The sequence below is a fragment of the Oncorhynchus mykiss genome, chromosome 10, assembly GCF_013265735.2.
Source record: "Oncorhynchus mykiss isolate Arlee chromosome 10, USDA_OmykA_1.1, whole genome shotgun sequence".
Taxonomy (NCBI): Eukaryota; Metazoa; Chordata; class Actinopteri; order Salmoniformes; family Salmonidae; genus Oncorhynchus; species Oncorhynchus mykiss.
In genome coordinates this window covers 9909185-9921502 of record NC_048574.1, presented here as the reverse complement: position 1 = coordinate 9921502, position 12318 = coordinate 9909185, and the positions used below count along the sequence as shown (strand labels likewise).

Genomic DNA, 12318 nt, shown 5'->3' with positions numbered 1-12318 from the left:
CTCGGAGTGTGGTGTCAGGAAAATAACCTCACACTCAATGTCAACAAAACAAAAGAGATGATCGTGGACTTCAGGAAACAGCAGAGGGAGCAGCCCCCTATCTACATTGACGGGACAGTAGTGGAGAGGGTGGAGAATTTGAAGTTCCTCGGCGTACACATCACGGTCAAATTGAAATGGTCCACCCACACAGACAGCGTGGTGAAGAAGGCGCAGCAGCGCCTCTTCAAACTCAGGAGGCTGAAGAAATTCGGCTTGTCACCAAAAACAATCACAAACTTCTACAGATGCACAATCGAGAGCATCCTGTCGGGCTGTATCACCGCCTGGTACGGCAACTGCTCCGCCCATAACCGTAAGGCTCTCCAGAGGGTAGTGAGGTCTGCACAACGCATCACCGGGGGCAAACTACCTGCTCTCCAGGACACCTACACCACCCGATGTCACAGGAAAGCCAAAAAGATCATCAAGGACAACAACCACCTGAGTCACTACCTGTTCACCCCGCTATCATCCGGAAGGCGAGGTCAGTACAGGTGCATCAACACGGGGACCGAGAGACTGAAAAACAGCTTCTATCTCAAGGCCATCAGAGTGTTAAACAGCCACCACTAACATTGAGTGTCTGCTGCCAACATACTGACTCAACTCCAGCCACTTTAATAACAGAAAAATTGTTGTAATCAATTTATCACTAGCCACTTTATATTATATAATGTTTACTTACCCTACATTACTCATCTCATATGTATATGCTGTACTCTATACCATCTACTGCATCTTGCCATCTTGATGTAATGTATCACTAGCCACTTTAAACAATGCCACTTTTATATGTTAACATACCCTACATTACTCATCTCATGTGTATATACTGTACTCTATACCATCTACTGCATCTTGCCTATGCCATTTGGCCATCACTCATTTATATATTTATATGTACATATTCGTATTAATTCCTTTACACTTGTGTGTATAAGGTAGTTGTTGTGAAATTGTTAGGTTAGATTACTCGTTAGATATTACTGCGTGGTCGGAACTAGAAGCACAAGCATTTCGCTACACTCGCATTAACACCTGCTAACCATGTGCCCATTAACACCTGCTAACCATGTGACCATTAACACCTGCTAACCATGTGACCATTAACACCTGCTAACCATGTGACCATTAACACCTGCTAACCATGTGACTCATAACACCTGCTAACCATGTGACCATTAACACCTGCTAACCATGTGACCATTAACACCTGCTACCATTAACACCTGCTAACCATGTGACCATTAACACCTGCTAACCATGTGACCATTTACACCTGCTAACCATGTGACCATTAACACCTGCTAACCATGTGACCACTAACACCTGCTAACCATGTAACCATTAACACCTGCTAACCATGTGAACATAAACACCTGCTTACCATGTGACCATTAACACCTGCAAACACCTGCTAACCATGCACTAGCCACTGCTAACCATGCACTAGCCACTTTAACTATGCCACTTTGTTTACATACTCATCTCATTTGTACATACTGTACTCAATACCATCTGCTGTATCTGCCTATGCTGCTCTGTTCCATCACTCATTCATATATCTTTATGTACATATTCTTTATCCCCTTACACTTGTGTCTGTCTATAAGGTAGTAGTTTTGGAATTGTTAGCTAGATTACTTGTTGGTTATTACTGCATTGTCGGAACTAGAAGCACAAGCATTTCGCTACACTCACATTAACCATGTGTATGTGACAAATAAAATGTGATTTGATATATATGTGACTGTGACGACAACAGTCGAAGTGATCATAGAGCATCGGTTCCTCTTTCATAACGTGTCATCCACTGTTCCATCATGCTGGGGTTTCATTTGATTTATTTAACCAGGCAAGTCAGTTAAGAACAAATTCTTATTTACAATGACGGCCTACTGGGGAACAGTGGGTTAACTGCTTTGTTCAGGGGCAGAATGACAGATTTTTACCTTGTCAGCTCGGGGATTCAATCCAGCAACCTTCCGGTTATTAGTCCAACTCTCTAACCACTAGGCTACCTGCCTCTAACATGTTAATGTTAGTCTCTGCTCTTGTCTAAGTGAGGGAGGGGTATTACTGTAGTAGTTACAGACAAAGCCTTCGGCTGTCAGATTCAATCTAGGGTCATCTTCTCAGACACTAATCTCCCAGGCAGAACACACTCACACCCATGCCAGGACAATTAGCAGCACATTTTAGAGCTATCAGAGCTGATTTCCCTGTGAGGCCAGTGGCGCTCACTAGTGTGGTTCTACTGTAGCAGGGCCCAGTAGTATCAGATGGTAACTGTGATGCTGTAGCAGGGCCCAGGTGTATCAGATGGTATCTTTGATGCTGTAGCAGGGCCCAGTAGTATCAGATGGTAAGTGGGATGCTGTAGCAGGGCCCAGTAGTATCAGATGGTAAGTGTGATGCTGTAGAAGGGCCCAGTAGTATCAGAGGGTAACTGTGATGCTGTAGCAGGGCCCAGTAGTATCAGATGGTAAGTGTGATGCTGTAGCAGGGCCCAGTAGTATCAGATGGTAAGTGTGATGCTGTAGCAGGGCCCAGTAGTATCAGATGGTAACTGTGATGCTGTAGCAGGGCCCAGTAGTATCAGATGGTATCTTTGATGCTGTAGCAGGGCCCAGTAGTATCAGATGGTATCTGTGATGCTGTAGCAGGGCCCAGTAGTATCAGATGGTATCTTTGATGCTGTAGCAGGGCCCAGTAGTATCAGATGGTAAGTGTGATGCTGTAGCAGGGCCCAGTAGTATCAGATGGTAAGTGTGATGCTGTAGCAGGGCCCAGTAGTATCAGAGGGTAACTGTGATGCTGTAGCAGGTCCCAGTAGTATCAGATGGTAAGTGTGATGCTGTAGCAGGGCCCAGTAGTATCAGAGGGTAACTGTGATGCTGTAGCAGGGTCCAGTAGACTGAGGGTAACTGTGATGCTGTAGCAGGGCCCAGTAGTATCAGATGGTAACTGTGATGCTGTAGCAGGGCCCAGTAGTATCAGATGGTAAGTGTGATGCTGTAGCAGGGCCCAGTAGTATCAGAGGGTAACTGTGATGCTGTAGAAGGGCCCAGTATTATCAGAGGGTAACTGTGATGCTGTAGCAGGGTCCAGTAGACTGAGGGTAACTGTGATGCTGTAGCAGGGCCCAGTAGTATCAGATGGTAAGTGTGATGCTGTAGCAGGGCCCAGTAGTATCAGAGGGTAACTGTGCTGCTGTAGAAGGGCCCAGTAGTATCAGAGGGTAACTGTGATGCTGTAGCAGGGCCCAGTAGTATCATATGGTAAGTGTGATGATGTAGCAGGGCCCAGTAGTTTCAGAGGGTAAGTGTGATGCTGTAGCAGGGCCCAGTAGTATCAGAGGGTAACTGTGATGCTGTAGCAGGGCCCAGTAGTATCAGAGGGTAACTGTGATGCTGTAGCAGGGCCCAGTAGTATCAGAGGGTAACTGTGATGCTGTAGCAGGGACCAGTAGTATCAGATGGTAACTGTGATGCTGTAGTAGCAGGGCCCAGTAGTATCAGAGGGTAACTGTGATGCTGTAGTAGCAGGGCCCAGTAGTATCAGAGGGTAACTGTGATGCTGTAGCACGGCCCAGTAGTATCAGATGGTAACTGTGATGCTGTAGCACGGCCCAGTAGTATCAGAGGGTAACTGTGATGCTGTAGAAGGGCCCAGTAGTATCAGAGGGTAACTGTGATGCTGTAGCACGGCCCAGTAGTATCAGAGGGTAACTGTGATGCTGTAGAAGGGCCCAGTAGTATCAGATGGTAACTGTGATGCTGTAGAAGGGCCCAGTAGTATCAGAGGGTAACTGTGATGCTGTAGCAGGGCCCAGTAGACTGAGGGTAAGTGTGATGCTGTAGCACGGCCCAGTAGTATCAGATGGTAACTGTGATGCTGTAGAAGGGCCCAGTAGTATCAGATGGTAACTGCGATGCTGTAGCAGGGCCCAGTTGTATCAGAGGGTAACTGCGATGCTGTAGGGTTACTGTAAATCCTGTTGTAGTGGATTAGAGCTATAACGGAGATATCAATAACTCACAGAAAATACAGCATATTGGATTCAAGTTTATGGCATCAGGACATATTTCTGTTTGTTTTTATCCTAACATTTAGGCCTGCTGTACACAACACATCATCCTTTTGAGAGATTAACCAGTTTATCTCCTCGTATATTAAGAGTGACATTGTTCCAGTAATGTCCATTGAGGGAGGGGCTTTGAGACTATACATCTAAAGACTCCTCTCCTCTAATAAGGATTTAGACAGCTCCACACAGGGGATGAGAGACTGTAATCCTGCTCTGCCCCCTCCCCACCCCTCTGTGTGCGTGTGTCGCACGACTCGTCACCAAGCAGCATGGGAGGAGATTACACATGTCCTCCCCATCCACACTCTCCTTTTCTCCCCTCTCCTCTCCTTTTCTCCCCACTCCTCCCCTTCCCTCTCCTCTCCTCCTCTCCCCTTTCCTCTCCCCACTATATTCCCCTCTCCTCTCCCTACTCTCCCCACTCTCCTCCCATTTCCTCTCTTCCCCTCTCCTCTCCTCTCCCCTCCGCTCTCCTCTCCCCACTCTCCTCTCCCCACTCTCCTCTCCTCTCCTCCCCTTTCCTCTTCTCTCCCCACTCTCCTCTCCTCTACTCCCCTCTCCTCCCCTCTTCTCTCCCCACTCCCCTCTCCTCTCCCCACTCTCCTCTCCTCTCCTTTCCTCCACTCTCCTCTCCTCCCCTCTCCTCTTCTCTCCCCACTCTCCTCTCCTCCCCTTTCTTCTCCCCCCTTTCCTCTTCTCTCCCCACTCTCCTCTCCTCCCCTCTCCTCTCCTCTTCTCTCCCCACTCCCTTCTCCCCCCCTTTCCTCTCCTCTCCCCACTCTCCTCTCCCCCCTCCCCTCATGGGCTCCACCACACCGCCTCACTGTTCAAACCTAAACAACCCTCACAAACACACCGGCTCAGACAAATGGTTATTCTCATGACTCGTGGAAGGAGTTATGAATGCCTATTGCCTACGTCAAGTGCAGTATTACCAAATAAATAACCCATCCGACAGGAGATCAGAAACATAGCGTTATTTAGCAGGCCGTTGACTGGTGATCAGTTCATTTTCCCACTCTTCAGACCCCTTTGGTCTTTTGTTTGCTTTGCTTCTTGGTACAGTATGTCACAGATTCTCCCGGGACTGCCGTGGCTGTTCTGTTCTATGTCACGCCTTGCTGTGAATGAATTCAGCTGGACAACTTTAGACCCTGGGCCTAACATCGTCCTAGGATACCCTCTTTAGCGTTGCCTTCTCCTCCAAAGCGCTGACACTGGAAAATACACTTTGTAATGAATTTGATCAAAAATCCCACTTGATCTCTTGAGAGTGGGTGGCTTTCCAAGAACCCTGGGAAATGTGTGACTGTCAAGCCCAGTCTAAGACAATATATTATCTCCAGTAAGTATCTGTCTGTCTGTCTGTCTGTCTGTCTGTCTGTCTGTCTGTCTGTCTGTCTGTCTGTCTGTCTGTCTGTCTGTCTGTCTGTCTGTCTGTCTGTCTGTCTGTCTGTCTGTTTGTCTGTCTGTCTGTCTGTCTGTCTGTCTGTCTTTCTGGCTGTCCGTCTGTTTGCCTGCCTGTCTGGTCCATCTGTCTGGCTGTCCATCTGTCTGCCTGTCTGGTCCATCTGTCTGGCTGACCATCTGTCTGTCTGTCTGTCTGGCTGTCCATCTGTCTGTCTGTCTGTCTGTCTGTCTGTCTGTCTGTCTGTCTGTCTGTCTGTCTGTCTGCCTGTCTGGTCCATCTGTCTGTCTGTCTGGCTGTCTGTCTGCCTGTCTTGTCCATCTGTCTGCCTGTCTGGTCCATCTGTCTGGCTGTCTGTGTCTGTCTGTCTGTCTGGTCCATCTGTCTGTCTGGTCCGTCTGTCTGTCTGGTCCGTCTGTCTGTCTGGTCCGTCTGTCTGACTGTCCGTCTGTCTGTCTGTCTGTCTGTTCGTCTGTCTATCTGTTTGTCTGGCTGTCCATCTGTCTGGCTGGCTGTCTGGCTGTCCATCTGTCTGGCTGGCTGTCTCACTGAGACATCAAGGTAGTCAGCAGGTAGGTCAGCCACCGGTCATCACAGCACCACAGCTCAATATGTCTTCTACTTTCATCCTATTTTAGTTCCATTTTCAGCCCTCTGTTAATGGAAGCCCTCGTGAACAGTAATCCTCCCAGAGTCTAGTTAGAGAAAGATAAAACAAGCGCTGACAGACTTTGTTTCAAATTACTGTATTTCTGCTAGTTTCAGAAGTAAAGCTGGAGCTGAGGACGACCTCCTAATAGAGGTGATCCTGGCTGGACCAAAACCCATCGTTCATATGTTCAGCCAGCATGAATTTCTCACAGCATAAGAATCTCACTGATACAGTTATGGGAATATCCAGGTTGTGGTCAACCATGTGGCATGACTGAACATTTGACATACACACATTGTACATATTTCCATCTCTGGCATGCTGTAGGCCTAGGGAGATGTAATCCTGACATGCTATAGTATATCATATCAGTATATTGATCCATTTCCTATTTGCTTTGTGGCTCCTTTCACCCTACCTCAAGCCTGTGATTAGCGTGATAGTATTGCATGCTGTGTTAATGTCTCCCCAGGCTGTGTTAATGTCTCCCCAGGCTGTGTTAATGTCTCCCCAGGCTGTGTTGTTGTCTCCCCAGGCTGTGTTAATGTCTCCCCAGGCTGTGTTAATGTCTCCCCAGGCTGTGTTCATGTCTCCCCAGGCTGTGTTAATGTCTCCCCAGGCTGTGTTAATGTCTCCCCAGGCTGTGTTCATGTCTCCCCAGGCTGTGTTAATGTCTCCCCAGGCTGTGTTAATGTCTCCCCAGGCTGTGTTAATGTCTCCCCAGGCTGTGTTGTTGTCTCCCAAGGCTGTGTTGTTGTCTCCCAAGGCTGTGTTGTTGTCTCCCCAGGCTGTGTTGTTGTCTCCCCAGGCTGTGTTGTTGTCTCCCCAGGCTGTGTTGTTGTCTCCCCAGGCTGTGTTAATGTCTCCCCAGGCTGTGTTGTTGTCTCTCCAGGCTGTGTTGTTGTCTCCCCAGGCTGTGTTGTTGTCTCCCAAGGCTGTGTTGTTGTCTCCCAAGGCTGTGTTGTTGTCTCCCCAGGCTGTGTTGTTGTCTCCCCAGGCTGTGTTGTTGTCTCCCCAGGCTGTGTTGTTGTCTCCCCAGGCTGTGTTAATGTCTCCCCAGGCTGTGTTGTTGTCTCTCCAGGCTGTGTTGTTGTCTCCCCAGGCTGTGTTAATGTCTCCCAAGGCTGTGTTGTTGTCTCCCAAGGCTGTGTTAATGTCTCCCCAGGCTGTGTTAATGTCTCCCCAGGCTGTGTTAATGTCTCCCCAGGCTGTGTTAATGTCTCCCCAGGCTGTGTTAATGTAAACCCAGGCTGTGTTAATGTAAACCCAGGCTGTGTTAATGTCTCCCCAGGCTGTGTTGTTGTCTTCCCAGGCTGTGTTGTTGTCACCCACAGTCATAGACCTATGCTCTGGGTTACATTATTTTTTCTTCATCACTAGTTATTATGTCATCATGGCTTTGAGACCGATCCTGCTCAGTCAAACGCGATCATTGTGCCATCAATGTTCAATACAAGGAGCAGCCGAGCAGGAAACAAATGAATATCAAATTTGTCACATGCGACGGATACAACAGTGAAATGCTTACTTACAGGCTCTAACCAATAGTGCAAAAAAAGTATTAGGTGAACAATATTTAAGTAAAGAAATAAAAACAACAGTAAAAAGACAGAATAAGAATTGAAGAGTTGTCACAAACTAGAGTAAATCAGAATATCACATACAATGAGATGGCTGTTGATGTCAAAGGTCAAATTTGAACCACAGCGATCTTATTATATGTGGTTGTGTTTCTTTCCGCTAACGTGGCTTTGTTCTGTGGTTTAAGATGTGGACCTAGAGCTAGAGGTCGACCCCTGACAGAAACACCTGCACCCCTGTTCTCCTCCTTAGCCTTCCACACCTGTTCTCCTCCTCAGCTCCCCTACCCCTGTTCTCCTCCTCAGCCCCCTACCCCTGTTCTCCTCCTCAGCTCCCCTACCCCTGTTCTCCTCCTCAGCCCCCTACCCCTGTTCTCCTCCTCAGCCCCCTACCCCTGTTCTCCTCCTCAGCTCCCCTACCCCTGTTCTCCTCCTCAGCTCCCCTACCCCTGTTCTCCTCCTCAGCTCCCCTACCCCTGTTCTCCTCCTCAGCTCCCCTACCCCTGTTCTCCTCCTCAGCCCCCTACCCCTGTTCTCCTCCTCAGCTCCCCTACCCCTGTTCTCCTCCTCAGCCCCCTACCCCTGTTCTCCTCCTCAGCCCCCTACCCCTGTTCTCCTCCTTAGCCTTCCACACCTGTTCTCCTCCTCAGCTCCCTACCACTGTTCTCCTCCTCAGCCCCCTACCCCTGTTCTCCTCCTCAGCTCCCCTACCCCTGTTCTCCTCCTCAGCCCCCTACCCCTGTTCTCCTCCTCAGCCCCCTACACCTGTTCTCCTCCTCAGCTCCCCTACCCCTGTTCTCCTCCTCAGCCCCCTACACCTGTTCTCCTCCTCAGCTCCCTACCCCTGTTCTCCTCCTCAGCCCCCTACACCTGTTCTCCTCCTCAGCTCCCTACCCCTGTTCTCCTCCTCAGCCCCCTACCCCTGTTCTCCTCCTCAGCCCCCTACCCCTGTTCTCCTCCTCAGCCCCCTACCCCTGTTCTCCTCCTCAGCCCCCTACACCTGTTCTCCTCCTCAGCTCCCCACCCATGTTCTCCTCCTAATAGCCCTCCTGGTTATCTGCGGCAGAGAGCAGATGTTGCAGGAATGTGTGGTTTGCAGCTGCAACACTGACGGCTGCATGTTAATTGCATTGGCAGGTCTAAAAGATGGCCCTGTCTGTGATTTAGGGTCACGCTGACAACCATACTGAAACTCTTTATCTGGCTCTCTCAAAAGGTGCCATTTCTTAATGGCAGCTTTGGTCGGTGGCTTCATCTTAAAGAGGTTGTGTGTGTGTGTGTGTGTGTGTGTGTGTGTGTGTGTGTGTGTGTGTGTGTGTGTGTGTGTGTGTGTGTGTGTGTGTGTGTGTGTGTGTGTGTGTGTGTGTGTGTGTGTGTGTGTGTGTGTGTGTGTGTGTGTGTGTGTGTGTGTGTGTGCGCGTGTGTGCAATTGAATTGCATGAATGCCCATCTGTATGGAGTAGCCTAGTGGTTAGAGCGTTGGACTAGTAACCGAAAGGTTGCAAGGTCAAATCCCTGAGCTGACAAGGTACAAATCTGTCATTCTGCCCCTGAACAAGGCAGTTAACCCCACTGTTCCTAGGCCGTCATTGAAAATAAGAATTTGTTCTTAACTGACTTTCCTAGTTTAAAAAAAATAAGCCTACCATTTGTACAACACCCCAAAAAAGACATTGTCTCATAAGGCCCACTGTTTGTAAAACGTCCCGTTGCATTGGTTTATTAGTCCTGATTCCTATAATGAATCAATTTGGCAATTTAAGCACTGAATATCAGCTACCCAACTTTATCAGGAGTTATTATGATTATATGTGCACTGTGTTTACACAACGGGAAATGCAGAGGTATATTATTTTTCACTATGATCAGCTTGTCCAAAATTGATGGATACAAACTTGAAACCACTGATCACAGTTGTGATTGGTCCATTTGAAACCACTGATCACAGTTGTGATTGGTCCATTTGAAACCACTGATCATGACAATGGGGTGAAACTCCTGGACAACAGTTGTGATTGGTCCATTTGAAACCACTGATCATGACAATGGGGTGAAACTCCTGGACAACAGTTGTGATTGGTCCATTTGAAACCACTGATCATGACAATGGGGTGAAACTCCTGGACAACAGTTGTGATTGGTCCATTTCATATTGTCCATTTTACTTCCACCTGTCCAGTTTTTAGGATATGTTTGTTAACATGACTTCGCATTTAGGTTAGGCTATTTGATCGAAGGAACCTGCATGATGTAAACAGTGTCCGTCTCATTACATTGTCATCCATTTGATCTCTAACCTGTAGGCTACAGAAAAGGCCACATACTATTTCTGCCATATCCTATATGTGCTACAGGATTTATGTTAGGTACAAAATAAATATGAAACTGGTGGAGCTGCAGCAATGAGTTTCTCCAACATCACCCTGGAGAATAAAAATAGTTCCCGCCCCTGCCTTTGACCAAGTGGGCCCTGCTTATCACAGGGCGTCATCAACACTCACCTAAAAAGCTTTGTGCCACTGGTTGAGAGAAATTGTCATTGTTTTGGGGAGGAGTTATGTGAGGTTGTATGTGTTGTTGTTGGAGTCTGGGTCAAAACATTTTGCCTTCGTCAATCTGCCGCCATAGGCGACCGGATAATCCTGCCTAATGAGCGGGCCGGCCTTGGTAGGTGTCCAGCGGGTGTGACCTCTGACCTTACCTCTTCTCTCCTGTGGTCTCCAGCAGGGCCTTACCGGCACAGCGCCTACGGAAGCAGCCCGAGCGGCAATAGCGGGCGTGGCGCCGTGACCATCCACTGTCTCCGCTGCCGGGAGGTCTGTAAGGGAGAGGTGGTTCGTGTGCAGAATGTCCACTTCCATGTCAAGTGCTTCACCTGCCAAGGTAAGACCCTTCTGTCTGTCCGTCTGCCTGCCTTCCATCCAGCTGTCTGTCCATCTGTCCGTCCACCTGTCTGTCTGTCTGTCTGTCTGTCTATCCGTGTGTCTGTTCTCTAGACATCCCTAGCCTCCACAGTCTAGCAGCACTCTGCCAGTCCCAGTAGAAACCATTAGCTATCAGAGAGAGAGAGATAATCTGTCTCCCTGACACCCCCTGGGTTGCTCAAGGCATCAGGAGAAAAGCACACAGCCTCAACAAAGGAATAGCAAGAGAAGCCTGCTGAGAGCTCTTCATGGTAGACAGGACAATGAAGACAAGATAAACTGCCAACTTGTAGGGTTTATCTTATTGTTAAACCTATAAATGAGTGTTTCATATTTTCAGAGTGGTATTTTCTACTCGTGTTTCACCTAAGGAAGCCACTTGTAGTGCCTAGAAGCAGCCAGAAGAAGAATAGGCAGGTGGAGGTGGGCCATTCCCTTCCATTGTCAGAAACCATTTCCAAACTGCCGGTACTCACGTGGTCTTGTTTATTATGCAAGCTGTTGCTGTGGTAACAGTGTTAGGGGGCAACTTGCCTTGGATGCTGGTTACTCTCTCCGCCAGTATCAGCCAATAGGAGCCGTTCCTGGGTGCTCTGGGGCACAGCAAGGTGGTTGCCGTTTTCTTGCTACAACATATATAAATCTCCCTTCATCTCCCTTCTCCTTCATGCTCATTATCTTACTGTCTGTCTCTATAGATCTCTCGTCCCTCTCTCTCCTCTTTCTTTCATCTGTTCAGTTTCTCTCTCTGTCTCTTTGTCTCTCTAACTCTCTCTCTCTCATTCCCTGCCCACAGTCTCTCTCTCATTCCCTGCCCACAGTCTCTCTCTCTCTTTCTGCCCACAGTCCCTGCCCACAGTCTCTATCTCATTCCCTGCCCAGTCTCTCTCTGTATCTCTCATTCCCAGCCCACAGTCTCGCTCTCATTCCCTGCCCACAGTCTCTCTCTCATTCCCTGCCCACAGTCTCTATCTCTGTCTCATTCCCTGCCCACAGTCTCTCTCTCATTCCCTGCCCACAGTCTCTCTCATTCCCTGCCCACAGTTTCTCTCTGTATCTCTCATTCCCTGCCCAGTCTCTCTCTCATTCCCTGCCCACAGTCTCTCTCATTCCCTGCCCACAGTTTCTCTCTGTATCTCTCATTCTCTGCCCACAGTCTCTCTCTCTCTTTCTGCCCACAGTCCATGCCCACAGTCTCTCTCTCATTCCCTGCCCAGTCTCTCTCTGTATCACTCATTCCCTGCCCACAGTCTCTCTCTCATTCCCTGCCCACAGTCTCTCTCTCTCATTCCCTGCCCACAGTCTCTCTCATTCCCTGCCCACAGTTTCTCTCTGTATCTCTCATTCTCTGCCCACAGTCTCTCTCTCTCTTTCTGCCCACAGTCCATGCCCACAGTCTCTCTCTCATTCCCTGCCCAGTCTCTCTCTGTATCTCTCATTCCCAGCCCACAGTCTCACTCTCATTCCCTGCCCACAGTCTCTCTCTCATTCCCTGCCCACAGTCTCTATCTCTGTCTCATTCCCTGCCCACAGTCTCTCTCTCATTCCCTGCCCACAGTCTCTCTCATTCCCTGCCCACAGTTTCTCTCTGTATCGCTCATTCCCTGCCCAGTCTCTCTCTC

The 12318-nt window shown here is 48.8% G+C and overlaps 1 protein-coding gene across 4 annotated transcripts in view; it reads left to right on the top strand.

Moving 5' to 3' along the window:
* Window positions 1-12318, top strand: part of LOC110534842 (actin-binding LIM protein 3) — a 122038-nt gene that overhangs the window by 20079 nt on the left and 89641 nt on the right. For all 4 annotated transcript variants that reach the window (XM_036989672.1, XM_036989673.1, XM_036989671.1 and 1 more), the window contains exon 2: window positions 10497-10655. In XM_036989672.1, the coding sequence (XP_036845567.1) occupies window positions 10497-10655 (159 nt within the window). The remainder of the gene's footprint in view (window positions 1-10496; window positions 10656-12318) is intronic.